Below are 26,378 nucleotides of genomic sequence, written 5' to 3'. Positions count from 1 at the left end.
GTGTAAACTGCTACCCTGCACTCTCATCCAATTCACTCTGTCCTTCCCAACTTTAAAAAGCACCCAGTTACTTTCTTTTCCGAGTATATTTGTTTATGATCATAGTCATACCTTAAATGGGCACGTTCCCCCTGCTCCCTCACTCTCGTTCAGATATTTTTGTTTTTTAAATATCTGTACATAAAGAACTGTATTGTACATAAAGAATTGGATAAGAGTGCAGGGTTGCAGTTTACACATTCTGGAATCCATGACCGCAAAGGCACCGCTGTCTGTTCAACCCAAGGTTGCATCAGATACCTAAACTAGAGTGAGAGGGGAGAGGGCTGACAGAATATAGGGTATATAGAAAAGCTTGTATTGACATCTCAGTTTTTGCCATGACAGGGCCCAAAATCAACTTTCCTCGCAAGGAATAGCTGGGCTTTACTTTTCTAGCATAAGTTCCTTAAGTAATATTCCCTTCCAGAACAATAAATCCACTTCAACGAAAGTGCAGGTGGGGAGGGATAGTTTTAAACTTGTAAGGAGGAAAGGGCTTCAAGTTTGTTATAGGGTTATGAAAACAGAGATAACCTACTATAAAACTAGTTTGATGGCAGATTCTGTATAATGCAGAAACAAAATTCTTTTGAGACATACCTAAAGGTGTGACTTGGTATAATTTAAATCACATAGATCCCTCAGTTAAACCATGGCTCCTTTGAATCAGGGTCAAGTCAAAGATCTCAGCCCAAAATAGAAAACTGGGAACAATCCTTGTACTTCTCTTATCTTGTCACATTACCCCATTAAAATGCAACCAGGGAAATGTAAGTGAATGTAAGAGCTAAAAAAGAAATTTCAACACAGTATCAAAACTCGGCCTGTACTGAGTCTATTGATGCCTCTCTGGATTACTAGAGAACTGCCTTTCCTGATGCATTTAGGAATCCTTACTAGATATAGTCATTTAATGACTTTTTTTCCCCTTTTTATTTCTCCAGTATATCCATCTTGGCTTGTTCTAACTGTACACTTTAAACTTTGCAGCAGTTGGCATTGCTGCTCTGGGAAGCAATGCTGCAATCCTTGGAATTTAACTCTTGTAACTTTAAAGAAGGCTTCTTTAGGGTTGAGGCTCTCTTAGACACTATCAGAACCTACCAACTCTGCAGAAAGCGTTCTAAATTCTGCTGGTGACTGCACTGTCAAACAGCCAGTCTTAATAAAAACTATTTTAAAAAAGCCAAGCTAACAGAGCTCACAAAACAGCCATCTTCCTGCACTTGCACATCCTCTGTTATGCTAGGATTTCAGTGTCTTTTTTTATTGTGCAATACAGGGGGAGGAGCTTTTGCACATATGTATACTGGGCAGAATATACTAATTAAATCAATTTACTATCTTAATGCCCTTCTGGGGGAGCCTGGGGGGTTAACAGATATTGACTAGAGTTGATGGTTTGTAGCTAGACTGCATGGCGGATAGTTCTGATCATTGACCCGTATCCTTCCAGCATAGAATGATGCCTGTGGGGTTTGGGTGGCAGATGGTGGCCCTGTCCATGTGGATTTAATCAGCTGTTGTGCATATTGCATTTAGGGAAATCCACTGCTGGGAATTTTCTCCTTAATCCCCTTGAGCCCAGGAATGCAGATAAACTCAAAGTGAAGATAGCTGACCTAGGAAATGCCTGCTGGGTGGTAAGTGTAAACCTTTCAGTGTTGAGTGACCAAAGCTACTAATCGGTTTCCCGTTGCCTGGGGGTGGAGGGGGGAGCTGAAGAAGACAATCTGTATTTACTTTAAAATAAAAGGTGCAAAATGTCTATGGTTCACCTGCAATGTCACGAGGGATAAAACTTAATACAAGGATTAAGTTTAGACAGTCCTCCTGATGTTCCTCTACTGTACCTTGTTGCAGCTAGTTTTGCAGCCTGTCAAATCATACACTCTGAGGGAACCGTTTCATTTGTGATTTCTGAGCATGTAAGATAAACTGTAAATAGTTTTGGCCTTTAAAGGCTGTACTGCAGTGCTTCTAAATCCGTTTGAAATCTCAAGCAGGAAAGAACATCTATTTAAATGATTTTAAATAGCAAAACAATTTGGAACGGTCTTTAGTCCCTTGAAAAGTCCTAATTTCAGGATCCTCTGTTTTGAATTGCAACTGTTGATGAGGCAATATCCTAGAAGAGTGTTGCTGCTCTGCTTTAGGTGGGTGCTGCAACACACTGTCTAGTAAGGGGGAAGGTTGGACTTCTGAAGTAACTGACAAATGCTTCTCAGTAGTGATTAAAATAGAAATGTGTCTCTCTGGGTATATTAATGTAGGTTATTAACCTTTATTTAAAACTTGTTTACAAAAGCTTTGTCATTCACTTAACTTTGCACGATCATGATTTAGTTAGGTGTCAACTTGAACCCTCGATCCGCTAGCATTAGTGCCGAAATTGATAGCTGTGAAATACATCCCGTTTTTAAACATGATTCCTAGTGTTTAGGCTGCACATCTTCATGCCTGACAAAAACTGTTGGTGCCTGAGAGACGTGAAATAGGTTACCTGTCAGAAGTCACTTGGTAACATTCATCACACTCTTGTAGTTCAACTTTAAAACTGACGTTCTCCACAGCTGCTGCTACTGTTTGCCATCATCTGAATTGTCAGGCTATTTTGTCTGAGGAAAAGTGCCTCTGGTTAGGGCATTTTAATCATTGTTGAAATTTAAGAAACCACTTAATTGAAATGTAAAAACCAGTCTGTCATGTTTCATCAGCGAGATATCTCGGTAAATAGCACCTCTCTGGTCTTAGTTGAAGGAATCTCTTCCTTTCGCAATTTCAACCAGTTAATAAAGTACCTTTTTTTAAATTTTTTTAGCACAAGCACTTCACTGAGGACATTCAGACAAGGCAGTACCGGTCCCTGGAGGTGCTGATAGGATCTGGGTATAACACCCCAGCTGATATTTGGAGCACAGCCTGTATGGTGAGTTAGGCCATGCAGGATGGACCCTCAACATTCAGTAGTTGCAGAGAATTCTGGGAAATTCCAGCATGCTGTGTACTCTGTGGACCACAGAATCATTTTTGCTGGTTCTGGCTATAATGGCACTTTAGAGAATATTCTTTTCTTCTCATCTTCAGGCACTGATTTTGGTTGGTATCTGATTTCATTCCTCCTGGGGACACTGATCTGACATCTCTACGGAGAACTCCCCTGTTAATTTTCAACATGCTATTTAAAACTAAAGATTTATAGCCAAGTCCCCATGTTCTGTGTGGCACATTAGACCTAAATGTGGCAGGAACCTCAGAATTTGCAGAAGTACCCTTCTAAATTTTCCCTATACAGCCCACAACCTGAGCCAGTTCAGTATGGTGTCTCCTGTTTGTTTTGATTTCTGTTTTACACGGTCTTCAGATTTCAGACTTTCATTGTATTATAATGAACAGACTCCAACAAGAGACTGCTGAATTGGAATTAATTTGCAAATTGGATACAATTAACTTAAGCTTGAATAGAGACTGGGAGTGGTTGAGTCATTATACTAAGTAAAACGATTTCCCCTTGTTTATTCCCCCCACTGTTCCTCAAATTTTCTTGTTAACTCCTGGAAATGTGCTGGAAATGGCCCACTTTGATTATCACTTCAAAAGGTTTTCTCTCCCCCACCCCACTCTCCTGCTGGTAATAGCTCATCTTAAGTGATCACTTTCCTTACAATGTGTATTTTTTTCATGGTCTGTGTGTGTATAAATCTCCTCACTGTATTTTCCAGTTTATGCATCCGATGAAGTGGGCTGTAGCTCACGAAAGCTTATGCTCAAATAAATTGGTTAGTCTCTAAGGTGCCACAAGTACTCTTGTTCATTGTATTATAAATTCTTGTACTGAGGCATAATACATGACACACTCAGTTGAAGAGAAGCTGGAGGCTGTGACAGTTTGCTAAGGGGACTTGAGGGTCTTGGCAATTGAGAGAACATGTGAAGCAGTTTGAGGTTGTGGGATGAGCTCACTATATGTGGATGCCCCTTTTAAAGCAGTTATTGGCAATTGTATTAAATTATATTCCATATTTAACACCCAGTTTTAGTTCAATAAGCCCATTGTTTCAGGCTTTCTGCCAACTCAGGAAGAAAATGGTCAGTTTACACTTTGCTTTTGGGCATCTTTACAGCCATTAGAACTACAAACTTACTTTATTTGTAAATAAAAGCTAAGATGGCAAGCAAGAGGGGATTCTGCAGTGTGTTCCATAATCAGAGCATAGAAAGCCCTTAGTACAGTTACTAAAGACACTAAACAAGCTCTTAAGATATGAACACTGTAGAAAATGCAGCTTCATTCTCAATCCGCAAAAATCTGAGGCACATCAAAAATCTAAACTTTGGAGGCAGCGTAAAACAAATAGAATTTGGGATCAGGACAGCCAGGAAACACTGTCTTGCACTGGCTCAGGTTGTGGGCTGCATAGGGAAGATTTAGAAGTTATAGTGCTACATAATTCTGTCTCTTCAAATCTAGAAGTAGAGAATTGGAGAAAATGTGCTTGGAAGGTGGTTGCAAAGGGCCTTGAACTTGGGGAAAATGGCCTTTTTGGAGGAAGCTTCATGAAAACAGCTTTTTAGCTCAAGTATCCTATGTGCTCTTGGTAGCTAACTACCAAAGCAAAGTCTAGTCTAGGTATAAAGCTGGTGAATTCTTGGTTATGTACAGTATCTTAATAGTTGAACTTCATCTTATTGACACATCATTTTGCCATGATCCAGCTTTGCTTAGTGAGATGATCTTATGAGATACACTAATAGATCTGTCGTAATGTATGGCAATGTGCAGTGCCTTCATCACAAAAGTTCAGAATGGATCTTAATGGCTTTCTAGGTTTCACAAGGAATTGTTTCCCCTTCACATTCAAACTGCCACACCTACTCTGCAGTACTCATACATAAGTCTAACAGTGACAACTTGAAAAATGATTCAACACATTTTTTTTCTTGTTTAGGCCTTTGAACTAGCCACAGGAGACTACCTGTTTGAGCCCCACTCTGGAGAAGACTACTCCCGGGATGAAGGTGAGTGTGTCTAGGTGTCTACCCTTTTAAAATGGAATACCAGCAAAGGTGGTGGTGGGTGGATGGAGAGAGCTTTGTGTTATTAGTCACTGAAGCAGAGGCTCCTTGCTTGGGTACATGTCTTCTTGCTTGAGTAAAGAAGTCCCAAGTTAATTGTATTGGAGGGAAACTTGAGTCTTTAATTTCAGGCACTAAGCAGTAAAGGTTCAGTTTCTGTTACTGGATACCTAACAAACACTCCCTTGTCTTTACTGCTGCCTCTTTCACATCTGTTTTAAGATGGGTACCTTCCTGCTCAAAATAAATAGGATCTAAACAGCTTTAATCATTTTCCTCTGCTCCTGATCTGAACCTTGTCTGTTGTAAAATTTTTATATACACAGGGCCGGCTCTAGGATTTTTGCTGCCCCAAGCAAAAAAAATTGTTGGCCACTCCTGCTTTTTTTCATGCCCCCTCCTGGCCCTGCCTCCTCCCCCAGGCATGCCGCATTCCACCCCCATTGCTTCCTGCGGCTCCCCTGCCCTAGCTCACCTCCACTACGCCTGCTCCCTTGAACACGCCGCTGCTCCACTTCTCCCCCTCCCTCTCAGGTGAGGGAGAGGCAGTGTGTTCAGGGGAGTAGGCGGAGCGGAGGTGAGCGAGAGTGGGGGGGAGGGCAGGAAGTAACGGAGGGGAGTAGAGGAACTGCTCCCTGCCTCAGCTCACCTCCGCTCCACCACCGCCACCTCCCCCGAGCGCGCCGTCTCTCTCGGCTTCTCCCTCCCTCCACCCAGGCTTGCCACACAGTGCAGCAAGCCTCGGGGGGAGGGGGCAGAAGCGGAGCAGAGGCGAGCTGGGGCAGTGGGGGCACATTTCTGGGGGCGGCATGGCCAGCACCGGAATGCCGCCCCTAGAAATGTGCCACCCCAAGCACCTGCTTGTTTTGCTGGTGCCTAGAGTTGTCCCTGTATATACATAATCTCTGATTTAAGATTCCATATTCCAAATGTGCTTGGTTAAGCTATTGACCCTCTGAGTCAGCATTAGACATAGATTAAAGACCTAGTAGGACCTCCACAAACACATGACACTGGACTATTTATAATATAAATACCTCTTAAGTAGCGCTTTTCATCCGTGGATCTCCATATGTAAATCCCTTTATCCTCACTTACTGTTGGGGAAACTGAGACACAGAGAGGGAAAGTGACTTCCCCAATAGCACACAGCAGGCCAGGGGCAAAGCAGGGAATAGAATACAAGTTGTCTGAGTCCCAGTCTAGTGCTCTTGCCACTGGACCAAGTTGTCTCAAAGAAAGGTAAATAAAGTGACCATCTCTAAATGTTAGAAACGTGCTATAGCAACAAGTGAAAATTTTACATATAAATATGCAGTGTAATGGGAACTTTGGCTAATAGCTAATCAGAGTGTAGCCTTTCCTAGTGTTACCTTAACTTTCTCTTGCCCATTTTAGAATTTACAGATAATGGGTTTGCTGCTGAGCTATGACTGTACTGTGTCCATTTCAGAGCTCTGAATTTCAAGCAGATGCTATAAGGCTTTGTTCAGAAGAAATACAATTTTTAAAACGGAGCTTTGTCTAGTAAGAAGTTCAGCACCACACCTATAATTAATCATGGACAGTTTCATTGATAGCCGCTGGCTTTGTTTCACACTTTAAATAGATAGACCTTACGTGAGCAGTGGAATTAGCTAATATTTCATTCCATTTCCCAGTAGTTTAAATAGAGGGAACACTTCTGGTGCCTCTGCCACTTGGTTCTGACTTTCTGTTGCCATTTGCTCTGTACTGCATACATTGAAGAAATAACTCACCTTGTTTTCTCTCAATGGACTTGTCAAGAATTCATGGTGCAGCTGCTGTTTCTGTCACTTTAGTCCCTCTCTGTAAGACGACTCCCTAGGAGTAGTAATTTCTTTAAATCCATGTTTAGTTTAACAAGTAAACTTCATTTAACGTTTTTGTAGATTTGTTTTTCTGCATTTCTTGGGTTGGTCCGAATGTCTCTGAATTGGTCCAGAGGCATCTATTTGCACCAGTAAATTCCCTTGACACTTATAACAGGTGCAGTCTGTATGCTGAAAAGCACAATCACATCACACAGCTGGTGTGTGTAATGTATGTAAATCCCCCTGATCTAGGAGTCTCTGAGCAGCCTTAATAGGCACTGGAAAAATGCCAAATCTGCATCAGTGACAAGAACCTCTTCCAAACATTCCAGAGCACAGTTTTCCAGGGAGGAAAGTTTGCTTGGATTAAGCTGAGAAATTTCATGCAAGCCTCTTCTCATGAAATTTCCAGCCCAGTTCAGTAGTCAGGGGTTCTGATAAGCGTTCCAAAGATCACAAGCTTTTTATCTGGACTGCAGGTTTTTTGGTTATCCCATAATTGCAGTTTATAAAATGATCAATTTATATCTGCTCCTTCCTTTTTCTTTTTTTCACCCTGAATATAGTCTTGTTTAAAAGTCACCTGCGAAGGGGAACGTGTTGCTGTTTTATTCTTTATAGTGTATAAAGGCCTCAAAGGTGTTTAGAAATGTTCTGCTTGTTTTACATTATAAATATCAGGTCTTGTCTACCCTCGTTGGGATTGGTTAGGGTTTTTTGTTTGGTGCAGGACTTTTCAGGCAGATGGAAAGCTAGTGACATTACATTCGTTCTATTAACAGTAGAGTATAGAGGCTCCAGAAAAGGAGCTTTGTGCATCCACATAATATACATAGCATGCATGGTCAGAGTCCCTAAAGCACTTACAACTTGAATAGACAAGGATGGAAGAGGAAGTGGAACCAAAGAGACGTGAAGTGACTTTCCTGTGGCACATGATTGTCTTGTCTCCTGTGGGCTATAATACTTTGGTCTAAATTACGTTGTTGGGTTTAGTGTGTGGGTAGTGGGTGGTGTAGGTAGCCTGTGATATACAGGAGGCCAGACTAGATCTCTTCTGGCCTTAAACTCTGATGCTGGCAAAGCAGTTCAGTGACGGAACTCAGAGCAAACCTAATTCTCAGAGTCTCAGCCTAGTACCTTATCCTAGCCCACACTGCTGTCCATCACAGGACTGAAATCAGAGCAGTGTGGACTGAAAGTGTTTTTAGTCTCTGTTTGAAATTGGTTTTAAATTCAGATTTCGAACACTTGGAAGAAAAGCTCTCAACTTTTCAGGCACCCTTGTCTCTTCAATTGAGGGGTGAGTGCCTCCAGGGTAATTCTTTAGACTCAGAGGACTCCTCCAGCATAACTGAGAGACCAAACTGGATATTCCTGATATTTCTAAAGCGTAAACCACTTGCGCTTTATACATCATAAAGTTAAAATTCCTTCCCCTTCAGCAGATCACCTCTAAACAGCTCCTCTGTCCCACAAGATTGTTGTTGAAATAAGCCTTTTACAGCCACTTGTCCTTTCTCCCATCTTTGTCCCTTTTATTTTATTCTTCCCCTTCTGTTTTAGACCACATTGCGCATATTGTAGAGCTTCTAGGCAGAATTCCAAGGCACTTTGCCCTATGTGGGAAATATTCACAGGAGCTCTTCGATCACAGAGGTAGTATTTCCCCCCCACCCTTTCCTCCTCCAGGCACCAGGGATGCAGACAATCAGGAGACGGAGCATCCACACCAGTTTTTTGTTCCACACCAGCCCACCTATCAATGAAGAATAGGGTTCCCCAGGTCCCTGAGTTCCTAGAGGGCTGGGAACTACAATCCAAGGATTCTCCTAGTGGAGGAATCTAACTCTGAACTTCATCCATTCCCTCCCAGTTAGTGAAGAAAACAAAATGACAAGTTTTCCAAATAGAGGTGTGCATGCTGCTCTCTCTGTCGGTGTCCAGAGCTGTTGCTCTGTATGGAGTGCCTTTTATTGATATCTGTTGTGTATGTCTCTCTTCTTTCTGAAATGTTTTGGAACACACAGATCACATTGCATTGATCATAGAACTTCTGGGGAAAATACCTCGCAAGCTCATTGTGGCAGGAAAATATTCCAAGGAGTTTTTCACCAAAAAAGGTAAAAGGAAACAGCAAGTTTTTTCTAGGAGTGCCCTAATGCCTGTTGCTGGAACTACCAGGTAACTAGACCACAGCAAAGCCATAATCTTCAATCTTCTGGCTGCTGCACCAAAGATTCCCACAGGACCAAGGTGCTGCTCTGTATGTGTGTTCTTATCTGGCTATTGAGTGCATACCAATGCTCCTCATCTCAATGCTCCCCAGCCATAAGCAGGTTGGAGAGCACTGCTGTGGTCAGCTTGTCAGCTTTGTGGGCTGATTTGGCATCATACAGTCAGTTTTTATCAACAAATGGCTTTAACATGCTTTTGAATTCCTTTGTCTAGACAGCTTTGCTCAGCTCCTGGCCTACTACTCTAATTCTGCCAGAGCAGCAGTACGCTGTGGTCATGAATATTGAGGTGCTGTTTCAAACCCCAAAGATTGTTCTTCCATGGATTTTCTGAAACGATACAACACTATTTGAGGAAGCGATAGTCTGCTGAGCAATAGGAAGCTGGCAGAATTGTATTAGCCAGGCCGAGAATCTCTTAGAGTAATACTTTTCTGGCATGATGAGGGCTCTTTAAAGCTACCTCGTGGTTAAAATGCATCCGTCTTCTCTCCTTTGGGGTAGAGCATGAGGACTGAAGTGTGTTGTTCTCTGCTGTCAGGCAGCCTTCACATTTCGCAGTCTGAACTGGAAACACCTGTCTGCTACATGCAGAACCTCTCCCCTCAGACTGGTTCTGAGTGTCTGCAAGTCAGTACAAGTAGTGAGTGGCCTTGTGTTAGTGTCTGTATTTTTTAGTTATAGTGACTAATCATGTTGTATTGAAACCGTGGAGCTGAAGTAGGAGGAGAGAGATGGGACCTTCTTGTAAAACTGGCTGACCTCCAAGGGCAGCTTTATAAAGAGGGAAACTTGGGTTGTTAAAATTCAACCCTTTACGCCCCTAGACAGCATTTACCAAAGCAACACCAGAGTCCTGATACCTACCAGAGTAACTTGGTAAGCCCCTCTGGTACCATTGGTGACTTACTGTTGATGTATCTGATTTCGTTTTCAGGGGATCTGAAACACATCACCAAACTGAAGCCCTGGGGCCTTTTTGAAGTTCTGGTGGAGAAATACGAGTGGTCCCAAGATGAGGCAGCTGCATTCACAGACTTCTTATTACCTATGTTGGAGCTGATTCCAGAGAAACGGGCTACAGCAGCCGAGTGTCTCAGGCACCCCTGGCTTAACTCCTAGGGCTTCAGCCCAACGCCGCAGCCCTACACTCTGGTTTACAGCATAGCATACGCACACCCAGGTGTTCAACTGCCCCTCCCCAGATCCACTTCCCCCCCCTTGTTCCTTTTCAGTGTGAAGCTCTTCCTTCAAGGCTTCCAAGATTTTAGATAAATTTAACCTGTTCAGCTGAGTTCGCTTATTTGATTAAGCGGAGACTCTTCTCAGCCAGTGGGCATCCTGTGAGCTTTGCCTTGATTGGGCTTTGCCAAAGATTAATTGACTGGAATACAAAGTTGCCCCAAGTCTCTTACCTGTTAGCGTAGGCATGAGTTGATCTGCATTAGTGTATGTTCCCTTAACTAAATTACACCCATGAAGGGGATATGAAGATCTGTGACTCCATCCTTCGCTCCCTGACTCCAGGAGTCAGTTTTCCACTGCACGGCCAGTAGCCAGCAGGAGGATGTGAAATGGCAGATTGGTACCTGGGTGATAACTCCATGTGGAACAGAGAACTTGAAATCCTCCACCCATCCCCAGGTGTCTGTCGTGTTTCTTGGGTGACTTCCCACATTCTTTCCAGTCAAATAATTTTTCTTTAGTTTTAGCCACTGAATCCTATGAAAAGTTGCATTTAAAAACTATTTTTAATACCATTATTTTTCCCCAGTGTTCAGATTAGTTTCTGAATTCAATGAAACCTGCTACGCTCCCTCAAATGCCTGAGCCCTTGGACTAAAACGTCACATGGACAATTTGAAAAAAAAAAAAAGCAAAAGCTGGGACTGGTTAAATGCACAATCTGCAGAATAGATGTGTGCGTCCTTTGTTGGCAGAGTGGTAGTTGGATGCAGGCAACTCTTCCTAGACGTTTGAGTGAGCTGTAAGTTTTTTGGGGTTTTTTTGCCCATACTGGCACTTCCTTTGCTTTCCCTGAAGTTGTCATTGCGTCAGTGAGCAGTTGGTCTTCCGTCTGGAAAGATGGAATGTACTTTCTCTTATTTGGACCATTCAGTTGTGAAGAGGGGCTGGTGGTATCTGTGTGTCACAGCCACACTGTGTTCTCTGACTTTGAAACACCACATTTCCAAAGCTTAATGTAAAGATTTCTACTGTGTTAGCTTGCCTTAGGTGCTGGCCTTTAGAAGTAACTTCCCCAATGGGATTGCCTTTTATTTTCTGAGATGAATGAGTACTTGGGGATTAACACAAGGACAGCTGAACTACCTGGTTTGGCTTTTTCCTGTAGACACAGGGTCAGCTTCTGTTTCCTAAAATCACCCCAAATATGGTTGCCCCAGTAGAATATTATATAAGGTTTTTAAACTTCTCAGAGGGGGCTGGGTGTAACAGGTTTGTGGGGGCGGTTATTTTAATGCAAAGTTAAAGCATTGTAGTGTTTGCTAGTTTTACGATGCATCTCTCCTAGGCTTTCCTAAGCGATTACAGATTCATTGCGTCCTACTCTAAAGCAAGGTTTTGGCAGGGTAGGGACTTGAACAGCCCTTCCTCACCATGGACCAAACAGGCCTTTGGGATCAAGAAGTTCTCAGAGGACAGAAGCTGCCTCAGGACTCTGGAACTCCCAGAAGGCCAAGAAGGCACTATTTGAGACAGTAACACCAAAGCTGCCAGTGAGGCTGTTACATGTCACTCTTGTGTGTGTGTTTGAAATCTCAGTTCATCGCAACCTTCCATCCACAAAAGCTGGTGTCCTTATTTAATCCACTTTAAAGGTATAACCATCTTGCCCTATATTTTCTTGCTTGTCCAGCCTAACACCGCCTGGGCCATTGGCGAAATCCAGGCTGCATGTCCATTTAGGGGTTCTTAAGTCAGGTTCTCTATGCATAATCTAAGATTAAAGGAAATATACCAAAACAGTTTAAGACTGCTGAATGATTTTCCTGGAATCTGGAATTCCTTCCCCAGCTCCAAGAGTCGCTTCTTTTTCTGTTGTAAAGGGATTACAGACAGGACTGGACTGTGTATTGCTGACCTTCTGTTTTAATACTGTGAAGACTTTTTGGAAGGGTGAATGGAACTTCTGGTGGCGTCACTAGAGCTCACCCCGCCCTGTGCATTTCCACACCCTGACTGACCTAAAGGAATGAGATCCTCATAGAGGGGTCTGCACGTTGGGTTCTGAGGTATCCGTTCCCCCATCACCGCCAGAAGAGGACTTTTTCCCTCTAGCTCAGTAAAAGAGCCAGCTTGTGGGTTGAAGACACAGAGAGGCAGCTGTCAGGATTCAGTCTTGTCCCTCGTGCTCACTCACTTGGGGTTCACTAAACTTCCAAATTGCCATAAAGTGCTCACTAAAGGATTTGTACTTGCTGTGTTCGTCTAAAACCTGAAGGAAAATACATTTTTATTCTTTCTACTTGAGTGCATTGTCTTTTCTTTGTAAATGCCGTACAATAAAACAGATTATTTAATAACCCACATCTATTCTATTCCTGATATGTTCCCTCGGTAACTTCATTCAGAGCCATTGTCTGTCCATTAACTTTTGTATTCTGCTAGAGTAGGGAGCCAGGGTTCACACATTTAGTCTTGAGACCCCATTCACATGCAGTATTGTGTGATCTAGGTAGATGAAATCACAAAATGAGTAGCAAAATCCTTATTTTGCTATCTTCTAAACTAGGAAACACGAAGACGTTGCTATAATAGTTTGTCCCCTTTAAATAGCCATGTGCCAAACTTTGCCATGGTCTTCCATTTAATAGTCCCTAATAGGGAGCCTTAACTGAGGCATCTAGAGCTTTCCTTACTGTAAAACAGGTTCTCGAACTTCATTGCACCACCACCCCCTTTTGACAACAAAAATTACTACATGACCCCAGAAGGTGGGGACCAAAACCTGAGCCCCGCCAGGCCGGGGGCGGGGGGCCAAAATCCGAGCCCTATTGCCCAGGGTGGAGGGGGATCCTAAAGCCCGAGGGCTTCAGCCCGAGGACAGTGGGGGCCTGTAACCTGAGCCCTTCAGCTGTGGGACTTTGGCCCTGGACATTGGGGCTTGGGCTTTGGTCCCAGGCCCCAGGATGTCTAATGCCAGCCCTGGCACTCCCATTAAAATGGGGTCGCAACCCACTGTTTGAGAACCCCTGCTGCAAAAGAAGTATGAAATTGGAAGATCAGGGTGCAGCCTTGCTGGAAGGGACCTGATTTCTAGCAGCTGTAAGGAAACAAACCTTAAGTTCAACTTTGCTTTGTCAGTTTTGGATTTAGAGCTGGCAGTGCTGTCTTTAAGATCCCCAGATCAGAAGAGATCACAGTCCTGGGCAATCTGCAGAATGTGAATATGCAGAAGACTGCTGCAAGTGGGTGTTCTCAGTGTGACATGAACTGGTAACTAAATCAGGTTATGCAGGTGGTTCCAACAATGCAGTGATAGTGTGAATTGAGCTGATTTTGAGTGACACCATCTGCTCTTGTGAATATTCTCTGAATTACCTGCTATATCATGCTGGAGCCCAGCACATTTGTGCCAGAAAAGAGGCTTTATCATGCTTTGCCTTTAATGTTGCTCAGTATGGTGAAAGGTTGTGGAGCCAGTTGAGTCCTAAGGCCAATTTTTCGCTGCACATTAATCCAGTTTCTTGCTGAATTTTGTTACTAACTGGACTGTGGCTTTGTTTGTCTCTCCTCTTATGGGTAATTTCAAGGGGCAGCTTTATAGGAAAAAGCCCGTTGAGTTTTTGTTGGAATTTGTGGGTGTAGAATGGTTTCTCTTGTAGAACAATACTCAAGATTGCAGGAGAAGAAGCCAGGTAAGAAGTAAGTTTTCCAAGGACACTGCAACTTTGCCTTTTATTCTGCAATTTTTTCTTGCAACAAGCCAGTACAAAATGTGACTGTAAGTAGCTAAAGCACACACTGGCTCCTCCCTCCTACTCCCCCTTCTGTAATTGATAGGGTCCCTCCCTCCAAATAAACACTATGAGGGGGTCGAGTCTCCAGCAGCCCCTTGCATGGAATCTTTTCAAGAAATTTGTAGGGAGAATAGAGTTCCTTCAAAATGACCTGTAAGAAAAGCATCAAGTTTCTGGTAGTTACCTGGTGGGGCTCTAGATGTCCCTGGAAAGAGAAGGAAAAGTTTAAATTACAGTTTTGTCGCATTCTAAAATAGATCAACATAAGGGTTTTTAAATCCCATTGTGTGCAGTAAGTTATTGCTGCTTTAGTGCCATAAGGTACTAAAGCAAAGATGATATAACTAGAAGCAATGGGAATACAGGGTCTTGAAATGCATCCGATGAAGTGAGCTGTAGCTCACGAAAGCTTATGCTCAAATTTGTTAGTCTCTAAGGTGCCACAAGTCCTCCTTTTTGCGGATACAGACTAACACGGCTGCTACTCTGAAACCAAAAATTACCAGTAATCTTTCAGGAATCCTGCCAAATATACTTAAATTACATATACTTGGAACAAGTTTAGCAGTAATTTCAAATAGGTTTACTTACTGTGGTGTTCAGCTTCTTCATTCATGGCCCTCCTCTGTAAAACAAAGAGCTGTCTTTATACTAGGGTGAGTGGGAGTGTAATGGAGGGAAAGAACAGGAGCAGCTGTCTTCAAAAGTTGTATCAGTTTCATGTGTTAAGGGAAAAGGTGACCTCATTAAGGTGGCTAATGGCATGAGACACAGCCTTCTCATTCCTGCTGCATACTGATCGTGGACCAACCTCATTCAGTGTCTACTTAATGATGCAGTCTCCTTGTATTCATTTAATAGTTGTGGAAATGGACTAGCCCCTGCCTGAGGTTTCCCTTAACACTTGTTTAATACATGATGCCCATGTGCTTCAGAATCCAAATGCTGTTTGCAGGATAGATAGTGCTGGATACTAATCCATTACCAAGTGCTTTTAACATACACCACCTGGTGTGTGAAATGGGATAGCAATCTCTCCACTACTGAGATGAAATACAAATCTTAGGATCCTTGTAACCAATTTCTTCCCTGGATGAAATGAACTGACTTTCTCTGCCATTCCTGGTCTAGTCTCTTTGGTGGTGTCAGTTGCCATGTCTGGGTAACGTTTGCCCTGGGTAGCTCCCTGGGTAATGTCTGCCTTCTCCTACCTGATTGGCCTGGAGCCTGTTAATGGTGGGAAAGTACTAATTTCTAGAAAGCAATTAGCCAGGTAGCCACAATGAGTGGGCAGAAGCCTGACCCGGCCTCTACTGTAGAACCTACCTGATCTCCTTGTTCCTGAATATCCCTTCCCCTTTATTTCCCATCTCTAGCACTTTCCAAGTCACTATAATTCACACCTATCATGGTATCTGGGCCCGATGGGCATGGCTGCAGGCTTTATAGGTGGCAGTGACCACTCAGGGGTTTTGAAGTACACTCTACTGGGTGAGCGGGGGAGAGAACAAAGTGAGGCCATTACCTTTATTTTCTACTTTGAAATCGTCTGGGAGGAGGTTATCTTGCCGGTTCCCTAGAACAAAGGCCAGGAAGGAGAGGATGAGGGCGTCGAGGATCCCAATAATGCAGAGGATGAAGGCCCAGCGCACGGTGCATGCCCCTAGTGTGTATTTGTCAGTTTTGTCCCCGCACATGCGCTTCACTTCATTGGAATCCCAACCATCCGGGTAGATCAGGCAACCTATCATTAGGCCGCCCGCTGCAAGGGGAAAAAACACAGGACGTGAGCACCAGTTGCACGGGGGTAGTGCACTGCCCCCTGGACTGGAGCTGGGAGGAAAGCGCCACCCAAAAAGATTCCTAGATCCTAATTCATCCTTTTTTTTTTTTAATGAAGTCATTGTGCCCACTCCCCTTTCCACGAAGGTTCCGCAAGCGTAACCGTTCACAGCTCAAAGTGGATCTTCTGTGAGCCTCTTCTCCTGGAACCTAATCCTCCGTTAGCATCATGCAGCACCTCAGGCGGTGCTCCTGGATGTTGACGGTGCAGGATCTGGCTCGGAATAGAACCAGCCCTGTCTGTTACGTGCCCATGACTACGAACCACCAGCCCCAAGAGCGAGCTGCGGGCTAAATGGACATCACCGAACAGCTCACTGCTGAATAAACTACAGAACATCCCTTTCAACTGCTCTGTGCCTTATTCTCCGCGGCTGGTAAAATGGAGAGGAAAGTTGCCTCTGTAAAGCAGTTTCTTGGCTGAAAAATACCCTACAAAGCTGTTTCTACATTCTCGCATCAATACCAGACCCACCCTCGAAGGCTGAGTTGTGCTAAATGATGAATTTATTAACATGGTTTAGCTCTGGTCTCCAACTCAGGCAGCTACAGGTAGTTCAGCCTCTTACCGACCAATCTGATTAGTTCCTCCCCCCAAACCATCTTCCCATAATAACCAGGTTGCACTTTTCTATTGTAAACCTCAAAGTGCTCCACTCAGGTGGGTATTTATCCTTCCAGTCGGAGAAGTGAGGCACTGAGGTAGGAAGAGAGAGAGAATCAAAAGCTCGAGGACTAAAATGCATCGTGAGGCGCAAGTGGGTTAATGCCCCGCAGTTGTAGTTTTGCATCCAGTGCACGGTGTTGGTGTGATCTCACTTTCCTGGAGCCTAGTTATATGGGAGCAAGGGCAGGTCTAAAGAGAGAAGTTACCCAAGTGCAGCTAGAACAGTACCGTTAAAGGGGTACAACATCCACCCCACACCCCCGTGTGCATGAAGTTATAGCAATATACAGGTGTCGTTTATTTCCACAGCAGGAGGTGAATAAGCTACAGTAGTGCGAACTACCTTTCTAGCAGTGTAACTATCCGCAGTTGGGGTTGTCCCAGTGTAACTATTTTGGTTACCCACACAGTCAGACTGGTACCAAACCCGTGAGGCCAGGAGCACAATGCTATTTGCGACAGGAAATGCTTCTGCAAAACCTCCCAGTAACTTGGGCGCCTTGGCAATGCCCTTCCATTCCGGCATGAATATGCAACAGCATCCTGTCAAAGGCACCATCTCCCTCCCTAGGAATTGTCCCCTCCTAATGGCTTAAAACAGATTTTCAGTGGATTTGTTTGGGCTGGAGGAACTTGTCTTACCCTTTGTTTAACCAGTGTTCGGCTAACCTCTGTCTAGGTGTATTTTATTGCAGCCCAAGGGATTGACCCCCAGGTTAATTTTGAAATGGGTTCACTTGGAATCCCCCATGGTCAACTCCTTTTGTAAACAGTTAGCCTACTGCTGGGAGTGTACGCGACCCAGTGGTCTGATCCGTTCCTGGTCCTGAGCTGCTTTCGCTTGTGTGCCATGTCTGCACCGTAAGACATCCGTTCCTGCTGCTAACTAGAGCAAATGCAGCAGTGGCTTCGTTTTCCTTTTCGGCCAGGTAGCTTGTCTGCCGAAGTCACAAAGGGGCTTTGGCTGCTGAGTATGGTCTAGACTCTCTCTGAAGAGTCATTATAGGTGACTCTTGGGTGGTAACCCTCGGAGGAGGATGCCTGGGGTCCTAGTCCCAGTTTGCCACTGGCTGATTGTGAAGAAGTGGTTGGGGGGAGTTGTGGAGTTTAATTTTTCATACTAATGTTTGTATGATGCCTAGCACCGTGTGTGGGCTCCTGGCATCAAGTGATGAATATTTTGAGAGGAAAGGCGGGCAGTGGGGACGCTGACCTCAGTGCCCACATGAAGGACTCCTTGTATTCTTCCCCACTAGTTCCTTGTGTGCCACCCTCCTATCTGTGTCTATTTCAGGGGCTCCCTGCCATTCCCTCTGCCCTTCCCCCTATGCCAGGGGCTCTTTGTCTCCTATGTCCCCATCCCATACAACTGTCTCCCCTTCTCCTCTGCTCCGGGGCTTTGCACAGACAAACTGGGAAATGCTATCCAACCAAGAGCGGGGCCACGCCAGCTTGGCCTGACAGGCAGCAAAGGCTTGTTACTATTATGTGAGACAGGGATTGTCACGTTTGGCCAAAGGTATTGGCCAGTTGCCCACAAGAGGACTTAACAAGGGCCTTGCCATGGTTAAATTAACCAATAGGCGTTGTAGGCATTTCAGATTCCGAGCAGGGATTCTCTTTTCAGATGTGTGTGCCTAACACAATGATTGATTTGGAGCTCCTAAGCTACCCTAATACAAATACCACTGCCATGAGTTCTTCAAAATGTCCACATACAGCTCACACCAAAAGCTTTACAAAGCAACTTTCTGAGCAGATTGAAAGAGACTTCACTGCTCTTCACTCTCCCTCCCCCCCCCCCCCAACTCTCTGGGTCGGGGCCAATATGTTTATACAATATCTAGCACAAGGGGACGGACAGCCTATAGTGCAAATGTTATATCCATTGCAAATCCACATCCTATATAACTTCAATGTACATCCTTCTACCAGAAACATGCACTTCCCTTGTACGCTACAGGACCGTTCCTGGGCCAAGAGCTCTGGAATGAGAAACTATTTCTCTCCATGGCACACGCCCTCTCTCCGGAGACACGCAGCTAATGGTTCCCTGAAGTCGCTGTGCGCTCGTAGTTACTGTACTTTGTTATGCTGTTTAAATTCTCTGATGCATCAGGTGACAGCAGGTTAGCAGCAGCACCATCCATCCCTCTTGCTATTCAGTGGTGTAAAGATGCTGCGGTTGCCCTCCCCCTACACACACACACCCCTTCCCTGAAGCCTCCATGTCTCTCTGTCACTGGGATCACTGTAGGCCAGAGAACATTCTCAGGACGGTGGATAGCTGCTGCCTGGCAACGGTTTGCTGAGGGTTTTTTCAAAGGCTTGTGGGAGGACAGTAGTAAGGGCATTTGTGCATCTTACTGGCTCTCCATAAGCCATCTCTCTTCATTTAGAAACTGTGCCTTCCGGTACACTTAATTACCTTCCCCTGCAGCTCAGTGTGGAGGAGGAGGGGGATGGGCGGGGAAGCTTTAAAGGAATACCTACATCTTGTGCTGAGATGTGATCCTGATACAAATAAAATAGAGGCTCCACCCCACCCTTTATGCCCCTGCCCCACCTGCACCTAAACTAACTGGCTGCCTGGTGCCTGCTCAGTCTGAAAGTAAGAACGGCCATACTGGGTCAGACCAATTGTCCATCTGGCCCAGGGTCCTGTCTCTGACAGCAGCCAATGCCAGATGCTTCAGAGGGCCTAAACAGAACAGGGCACTTAGCAAGTGATCCATTGTTCAGTCCCAGGTTCTGGCACTCAGACGCTCAGGGACACCCAGAGCACCGGGTTGCATACCTGACCATCTTGGCTAATAGCCATTGATTGACCTATCCTCCATAAACTTATCTAATTCTGTTTTGAACCCAGTTTTTCTTTTGGTTGTCAAAATGTCCCCTGGCAATGAGTTCCACAGGTTGACTGTGCGTTGTGTGAAGTACTTCCTTATGTTTGTTTTAAACCTGTTTCCTATAATTTCATTGGGTGACTCCTGGTTCAAGTTTTCTGCGAATGGGTAAATAACACTTTCACTTTCTCCACACCAGCCTTGGTTTTATAGACTGCTATCCTATCCCCAGCCTCAGCTGTCTCTTTTCCAAGCTGAACGGTCCCAGTCTTTTAAATATCTCCTTATACAGAAATTATTCCATACCCCTAATCATTTTTGTTGCCCTGTTCTGTACCTTTTCCAATTCTAATATATCTTTTTTGAGATGGGGTGACTAGAACTGCATGCAGTATTCAAGGTGTGGGCGTACTATGGATTTAAGTGCCATGATGATATTTACTGTCTTATTATCAATCACTTTCCTAATGTCTCCTAACCTTCTGTTTAGCTTTTTTGACTGCTGCTGCATACTGAGCAGATGTTTTCAGAGAATAATCCACGATGATTCCAAGATCTCTTGAGTGGTAATAGCTAATTTAGACCCCAACATTCTGTATGTACAGTAGGGATTATGTTTTCCACTGTGCATTACTTTGCACTTATCAACATTGAATTACTGGGCTGGCTGATGGTATCAGGGCTGTGAACCACAGCAGAATACCATTTAAGGCACCCAGAGTTGCAGGGCGAGGGTGACACAACTCCTTACTGGCCTGGTTGAAACCCTAAGTGTCAACAAACCGTTAGAGTCTGTAGCAGAGTCACAGAATTGAACCCCCATCAACTGAGTCTCAGGTTTAACCCAGACAATCCTTCCTCTCAGCCCATCAGTTGCCACTGGAACCTTTTATCGCCGCTGGTGTCCCTTCCACGACCCCCACCAGCTTTGAGATGTGATAGAGAAATCAGAGAGAAGCTACAGGCTCTGTCCATGGTGCTAGCACCATCTGCTGCGGGCGTGGAGAGCCCCTGACATGAGGCCGGCCAGCCATGCCTCCAGGGCTGATCAGCGGAGCTGGGACTGCAGTTTAGACTGGCGGCTACTGGACCGCTAGACCCAGATTGTGACTCAGCCAACAGAGACAACAGAGGCTGGTGAAAGGCTGAGGTGGCTTGGCGGCAGGTGTATGTTTCAGGAAAACTAAGACTGTGTGAGATGGAAGGATGGCTGTGTGGTTAAAGCACTCGGGCAATCTCGGTTCAATTCCCATCCTGTCAAAAGACTGCCTATGTGCCTTGGGCAAATCACGTAGCCCAAGATTGTCCTAACTGTCCAGTTCATTTGGGTGCCTAACCTGAGACATCTAAAAAAGACCCTGGTTTTCAGTAAGTGCAGAGCCCCCGACCCTCTGACAACCAGACCCCTTAAAAGTGTCTCATGTTGGGCACCTAAAACCACTCATCACTTTTGAAAATCTTGGCCTTAATCTCTGTGTTCCTCAGTTTGCGATCTGTAAAATGGGGATAGTCATGTCTGGTCTACTTCCGTTGTGATCTCCTCAGCACCGGGAGTCTCTCGCGGTCTGCTTGCACAGCGGCCGGGGCCTCTGTGACCTCCTTTTGTACATGGAATATAAGAGTCTTTGCGGCTGTGGAACAGTCTACCGTGGGACTTGGTGCACCCGCATGGTTTGCAGTATTGAAAACTAGAGTGGGCAAAGCCCTAAACGTATCGACTCTCAAGAACAGTTCAGCACAGGCCAGGGCGAGGGTGGTGTGGGTTGGACTGGACAATATCATGGCTTCCTTGGTATGGATGAGTTTGGTTGCCTTTGTCTAAAGACACACCCCCCTCACCCCCCCCCAGGAAGGAAATCTGGCGGTGTGTTTGAAACATGTGTTCCCTAGGAAAGCACAGGCCTGGCTGCAGGGCCGCTGCCTCTCTGGGGCAGGTTGCATTGTCCATTTGCTAGCAGCCAGATCATGCACAGCCTGAAACCCTTCCTTCACCATGGGATTTCCAATGTCCAAACCCAAATCCTCCATCAGTGCCCCCAGCTCCAGCACACTAATGCCCTAGCCCTTCTCGGAGAGAGAGTTAAAAGCCAAGGCATCCCAGCCTGGCTGTCCTCTGTCTATTTGTTTTACCTGTACTGGCATGGGCAGGTAATAGCTTTTAGCCTCCATATTTCATCTTTGATGGTATGTAAGAGGAAGGTGGCTGGCTGTCAGTCATATCCCAAGCCCTCCTTTACCCTAATCAGATAAAGGCTTTATTTTATTAAGGAGATTGAACTCTCTCGCCATGTTTCTCTCTATTATTAATCTGCCATGTGTCACTGAACAGAGCACAGCTCCTAACCCTTCCCTCTCTGATCTGTCTGCCTCCAAAGGGAAAAGAGGGGGAGAAAGGACTAAGACTTCACTGCTTTCTTTAGAAAACCAAGTTCCTTCCCATGTGCTGCATTGTTTCCCCATGTGTCATGCTAACAGCATAAGCAAAGATATAAGAAATTGCTACTCAAATCCTCTGGGGCAGGAAACCTTTGGTTATTCAGGTTCCTTGGACTTTTGAACTGCTTCCAAGCCTCTTATCTTAATCTTTGAGTTTGTTTCCTTTAGACCTTTGGAATTAGCTGATACCTTAAGGGCTAAAGTCTGCCCTGCTGCAATTCCATTGCCTGCAGGGCCTTTCCACCAGTGCTGAAGCTGGCCCGACTTTCTCTATCTCCGTGGCATTTTCACCACTAGCAAGGCTCCCCGCCTGCTGAGCCAAGCAGGAACTGGAAGAGGATGCTGCCTTCCTCTTTGACATCAATATTTCAGGAGGCTGGGGATGATAGGATTGGATTTCAGCAGCTTCTCATTGCAACAGGGAAAGCACCCAGCCTTCACCATGCCCCTTGCCTCTGAGGACTAGCATCGCTGGCAGGGTTTAATTAATGGTAATTCCACCCAGGAAACCCCAGGCTAAGCTGAATGGGTTGGGTAGCCTGGAAAGTTGTTACGGTAAGATGCATGCCCTACTTTCTGATGTGCTGGGTAAACAAAAGGAGCACTGACCAACGGTGGCTGTAAATTGCCTCGCCATATTAGTCTGCTCATGCTTATCAGCTCCCTGACCTGGCATCTGCTTGGCCTGTAGTGGCTGCAACCTGAGTTCATTAGGTGGATAATTTTATGTCCAATAATGCTTGCCTTACCACAAGCCAATCAAGTCCCATACCTCAGAGCATCAGGTGCCTGCCATAGCAGTTGGGAGGGAATTCCCCCCCCCGCACAGAACTGCACCTCTTGCTGGGTGCCTACGGGCTTTGCTTCATATGCCTCTAAAGCATCACCTACTGGCTTCTGCAGAGGGGGGAGAGGCTTAGTGGACTAACATTCTGAGCTAATATGGCAAATCTTGACCTCGTGTCCCATTTTAACTCATGCTCCTCATTTGTTCTCTGCAAGTCAGGAACCAATTACAGGGCATGAGTTTTAGAGGCAGGGAACCACCCCACCTCCAATGGAGAGGGGGCGGTGAGAGAGGTGGGTGCTCTGGGCCTCAGACCCACATTTGTTCCTGGCTTTCTCACCTGTTTGTTTAACTGGAAGGGATTTTGTCCTTCCGCTCTAAGTAGCACAGGAAAACTGCACACATGCATTTTGCTTCACCCAGCATCTTTCAGTCCAGAACGGGCCTGGCCTTGCAAGCTGATGTTTCTCTGAGCTGGCTCCTACCTTACAGAACTAAACTTTGGGCAGAAGGGGCTAGTGGAAAAGTGCCCCGCTCCAGGGGAGGCCCCACTGAAATCAATAGGGGAGTTCATGTAGGATGGGGCTTCTCATGATGAGTAAAGTATTCGAATGTGGCCCTTTATATCTGCCAAAAGTAAAGCTAGATCCAGCTAAATGTTTAGAGGGGAGATGGCTCTGACTGAGCAGTTCTCCCCTTCATGCTTCAGCAAGTGCAGCTACTGCACCAGCAAGAGCATTGCTTACCTAGGTGCAATGAGTCTAACAGGTCTGAGCTCGCTTCCCTAGGGCCTGGTTTCCATGTTGCAAAACCACTCTCACATTTGGCCCTAAATGGTACCTTTATTGGTAATGTGGCCTAGCAGATGGAGCACTGAATTGGAACTCTGGCGACCTGGCGCTGGCCTGCTGGGTGACTTGGGGCAAGTCACACCACTGGTCTGTGTCTCAGTTTCCCCATTTGTAAAATAGGGGTGATGCTACTGACCTCCTTTGCGAAGCACTTTGAGATCCACCAATGAAAAGTGCCCTGGAAGAGCTAGGTATTACTATTGTTAGTGGCCGTCTCAGCAGAGACCCCCATGAGTGTGTGGCTCAGGAAGACGATAAACTACCTTCTTCCTCTGGGATGTCACCCTGCCGGGGCACGGATGAGGCACAAAGGTAGATGGGGATCTCAAATACCTGAACGGGCCTGTTTTGTGGCCGGGGAGGAGATCAGGTTCTAATTCTGTCCCTCTGGCTCCTTTCACCAGCATTAAATTGACCCAAATTGTAGAAGAAAAAATACAGAGTAAGTTTCTCTGTTCGGTCTGCAGTTGCCAGCCTTTTATATTGCTTCCCCCAGCTCTGGGAATGTCCTGATCTCAGATGGGCCCTGCAGAGGCTGTGGTAACACAAACAGTAAGGAGGTGGCCCTCGGCCACGGGTGCATTTCTGCCCCTGGGACGGGGTTGGGCTGTGCCCCCTGGAGCTACTCACCTGCCGCCAGCTGCATCCAGGCACAGATGTTGTAGACGGTGGCTGAATTGCAGAAGAAGAACAGGCTGAAGCAGAGGATGCAGCCGATGATGAGGAAGGTGGAGATGCCCACGAAGAACATGGCCGTTTTGAAGGCACTGGAGGGGATGGTGCCAAAGTCCAGGGGGCTGCCCTTGCAGATGAGCTCGCCGGTCAGGGCGTTGCCAATGCAGTAGGAGAAGAGGCCGAAGTAGCCGGCCTGCGGGGTGTCGATGCTGTCACCGATCCAGTAGGGTTGGATGAAGCTCACCACCATGACGATGGCGAAGCAGAGGGTGAAGAGCGCCCACAGCACCCCCATGGCCCGGGCGTTCCGCACGTAGTTGGTGTGGTAGATCCGGGCTGCTTCCTGGGCTGGCAGCATCCTCCCCATGGCGCGGCTGGGTGGGCTGCTTCTGGGCTGGCCCAGGGCTGGGAGCGTGGGGCCGGGGGCTCCCTGCCTGGGGGGGGGCTGCCTCCTGGTGGGCACCCAGGGAAGTCAGTGAGGGGGGAGGGTGCCCTGCACCTGCACCCCCCGACCCAGGGGGCGGCTCTGGGCCCAGAGCCCCGTGTTCAGGGCCCAGCTCTGGCGAGCAAGCTCCGTGTCCAGATTCTCGGCTGCAGCCCCAGTCCGGCCGGGGATGGGCTGCCCGGCTCCCAGCTGCGCTCCCGGGGGACCAGCCGCTTCGCCCCGGCTCCTCCCAGCCCCGTGTCTCCCGGCGCCGCTGCCTCCGCCCCCGCGCCCGCCCCCTTCGTCCTCCGGCAGCGGGCTCGGCCCCCTGCGCCTCCGCGGGGCCCCGGCGCGCCCCGCGCCCCCCGGCCCGGAGCCTCCTGCGCGCTGCGCTCCGGGCGCGCGATTCAGCACCGCGGAGAGCTCCCGCTGGGGAGCCGCCCGGCCCGGCCTGCGCAAAGGGGCAGGGCGCGGCGGATCCTCGCCCTGGGGTGGGGGGAAGCTGCCCTGGGGGGGGAGCCCTGCCCGTCACTGGCGCCCCCTCCCCTCCGATCGCGCCCTTGTAAGCCCGCGGGTGGGGCTGGGGGGCTGGATGGAGAGATCTAGGGTGAGCACAAGCCAAGGAGCCATGGCGCATGGCCCTGCCCCCTCCTACCCCCGGGTGCCTGCGCCCCCCCCCCCGCCGCAGCCAAGCCCCCACCTCCCAGACACGCTCTGCCTCCCTCCATCGTCCACTGCACATCAGCTGGGGGCCCCGCCCCTGTCCAAGCAACCAATCAGGGACTAGCCCCTGGACGGGGGCAGGGGGCTGTGCCGAGAACAAGGGCCAGGAAAGGTGGGGAACCAGCCAGCCAGGACAACGTGGTTATAGGGCCAGGTCTTCAGCAGGGGGGGAATCACGGCAGCTCCATTGACGTTAATGATTCATTTAGCCCTACAGAGAAGCACCCTTTTTATACAGGGGTGCTGAGAGCCACTGAACTAAACTGTAAACCCTGGACATGATGGAAACCACTTCAAGCCCGGGGGGGGGGGTGGCAGCCCCCCAATTCCAGCACCTGTGTTTTGATGTTTTAGTTCTGGGGAAAGTGCTGGATTGACCATCCCGGATGGGGAAGTCCTGTTTATTCGCAGATCAGATACAATGCAGGCACCGCCAGTGAGTTTTCTCCTTCTCACTCAGCCTAGCTGCTCCTTACGTAGCTGTACCTATGCTGGCAATTCGGGGGGAAATCTTCCCCCCCTTGCCCTAGCTCAGTGCTGCTAGCACTTCACAGGCCACGGCAAATGGCGGAGGCAGGATAAGTGCCTGTCTCATCTAACCCTGCTCTGTGGCTGCTACCGGGGCAGAGCAGCATTGTTGTTTGTTTATTTATTTGCCTTGCCATACGCATAGGTGCCATAGTCATCGTGTCAGGTGCTGTACAAACCTACAACAAAAGGACAGTCCAGGCCCCAAGGCACCTACAATCTGAGTGCAGTGCAACACACAGCGAGATTTCAAGTTGCAGTGGGGGAGGTTTAGATTGGATATTAGGAAAAACTTTTTCACTAAGAGGGTGGTGAAACACTGGAATGCGTTACCTAGGGAGGTGGTAGAATCTCCTTCCTTAGAGGTTTAAGGTCAGGCTTGACAAAGCCCTGGCTGGGATGATTTAACTGGGAATTGGTCCTGCTT

The 26,378-nt window shown here is 46.8% G+C and overlaps 2 protein-coding genes across 3 annotated transcripts in view; one reads left to right on the top strand and one right to left on the bottom strand.

Annotated features, from left to right (window-relative positions):
- Positions 1–12,677, top strand: part of SRPK1 (SRSF protein kinase 1) — a 45,118-nt gene extending 32,441 nt beyond the window's left edge. Inside the window, exons 12-16 of one of the 2 annotated variants that reach the window (XM_084611383.1) lie at positions 1,585–1,685; positions 2,864–2,971; positions 4,992–5,061; positions 8,984–9,076; positions 10,128–12,677. In XM_084611383.1, the coding sequence (XP_084467509.1) occupies positions 1,585–1,685; positions 2,864–2,971; positions 4,992–5,061; positions 8,984–9,076; positions 10,128–10,312 (557 nt within the window). In that variant the 3' untranslated portion in view covers positions 10,313–12,677. The other variant, XM_084611384.1, reaches the window with a different exon arrangement.
- Positions 12,678–14,093: 1,416 nt separating this feature from the next.
- On the bottom strand, positions 14,094–24,967 carry LHFPL5 (LHFPL tetraspan subfamily member 5). The gene is made up of 4 exons (XM_084611511.1): positions 24,232–24,967; positions 15,698–15,934; positions 14,764–14,797; positions 14,094–14,377 (listed from the first exon to the last, which is right to left on the bottom strand). Exons 1-3 carry the CDS (start codon positions 24,641–24,643, stop codon positions 14,781–14,783), a joined length of 666 nt encoding a protein of 221 aa, XP_084467637.1. The 5' UTR covers positions 24,644–24,967; the 3' UTR covers positions 14,094–14,377; positions 14,764–14,780.
- Positions 24,968–26,378: the final 1,411 nt, after the last annotated feature.

The sequence above is a fragment of the Lepidochelys olivacea genome, assembly GCF_965140295.1.
Source record: "Lepidochelys olivacea isolate rLepOli2 genome assembly, chromosome: 21".
NCBI classification, from domain to species: domain Eukaryota; kingdom Metazoa; phylum Chordata; order Testudines; family Cheloniidae; genus Lepidochelys; species Lepidochelys olivacea.
Note: the sequence above shows the minus strand (reverse complement) of the source record. Positions and strands in the feature narration are given on the sequence as shown.

Bases quoted from the DNA above. Each gene is read 5' to 3' on its own strand.
- LHFPL5 (XM_084611511.1), bottom strand. From the start codon at position 24,643: ATGGGGAGGATGCTGCCAGCCCAGGAAGCAGCCCGGATCTACCACACC. The intron at 15,935-24,231 runs GTGAGTAGCTCC...TTCCCCTTGCAG, and splicing joins CTGGATGCAGCTGGCGGCAG to CGGGCGGCCTAATGATAGGT.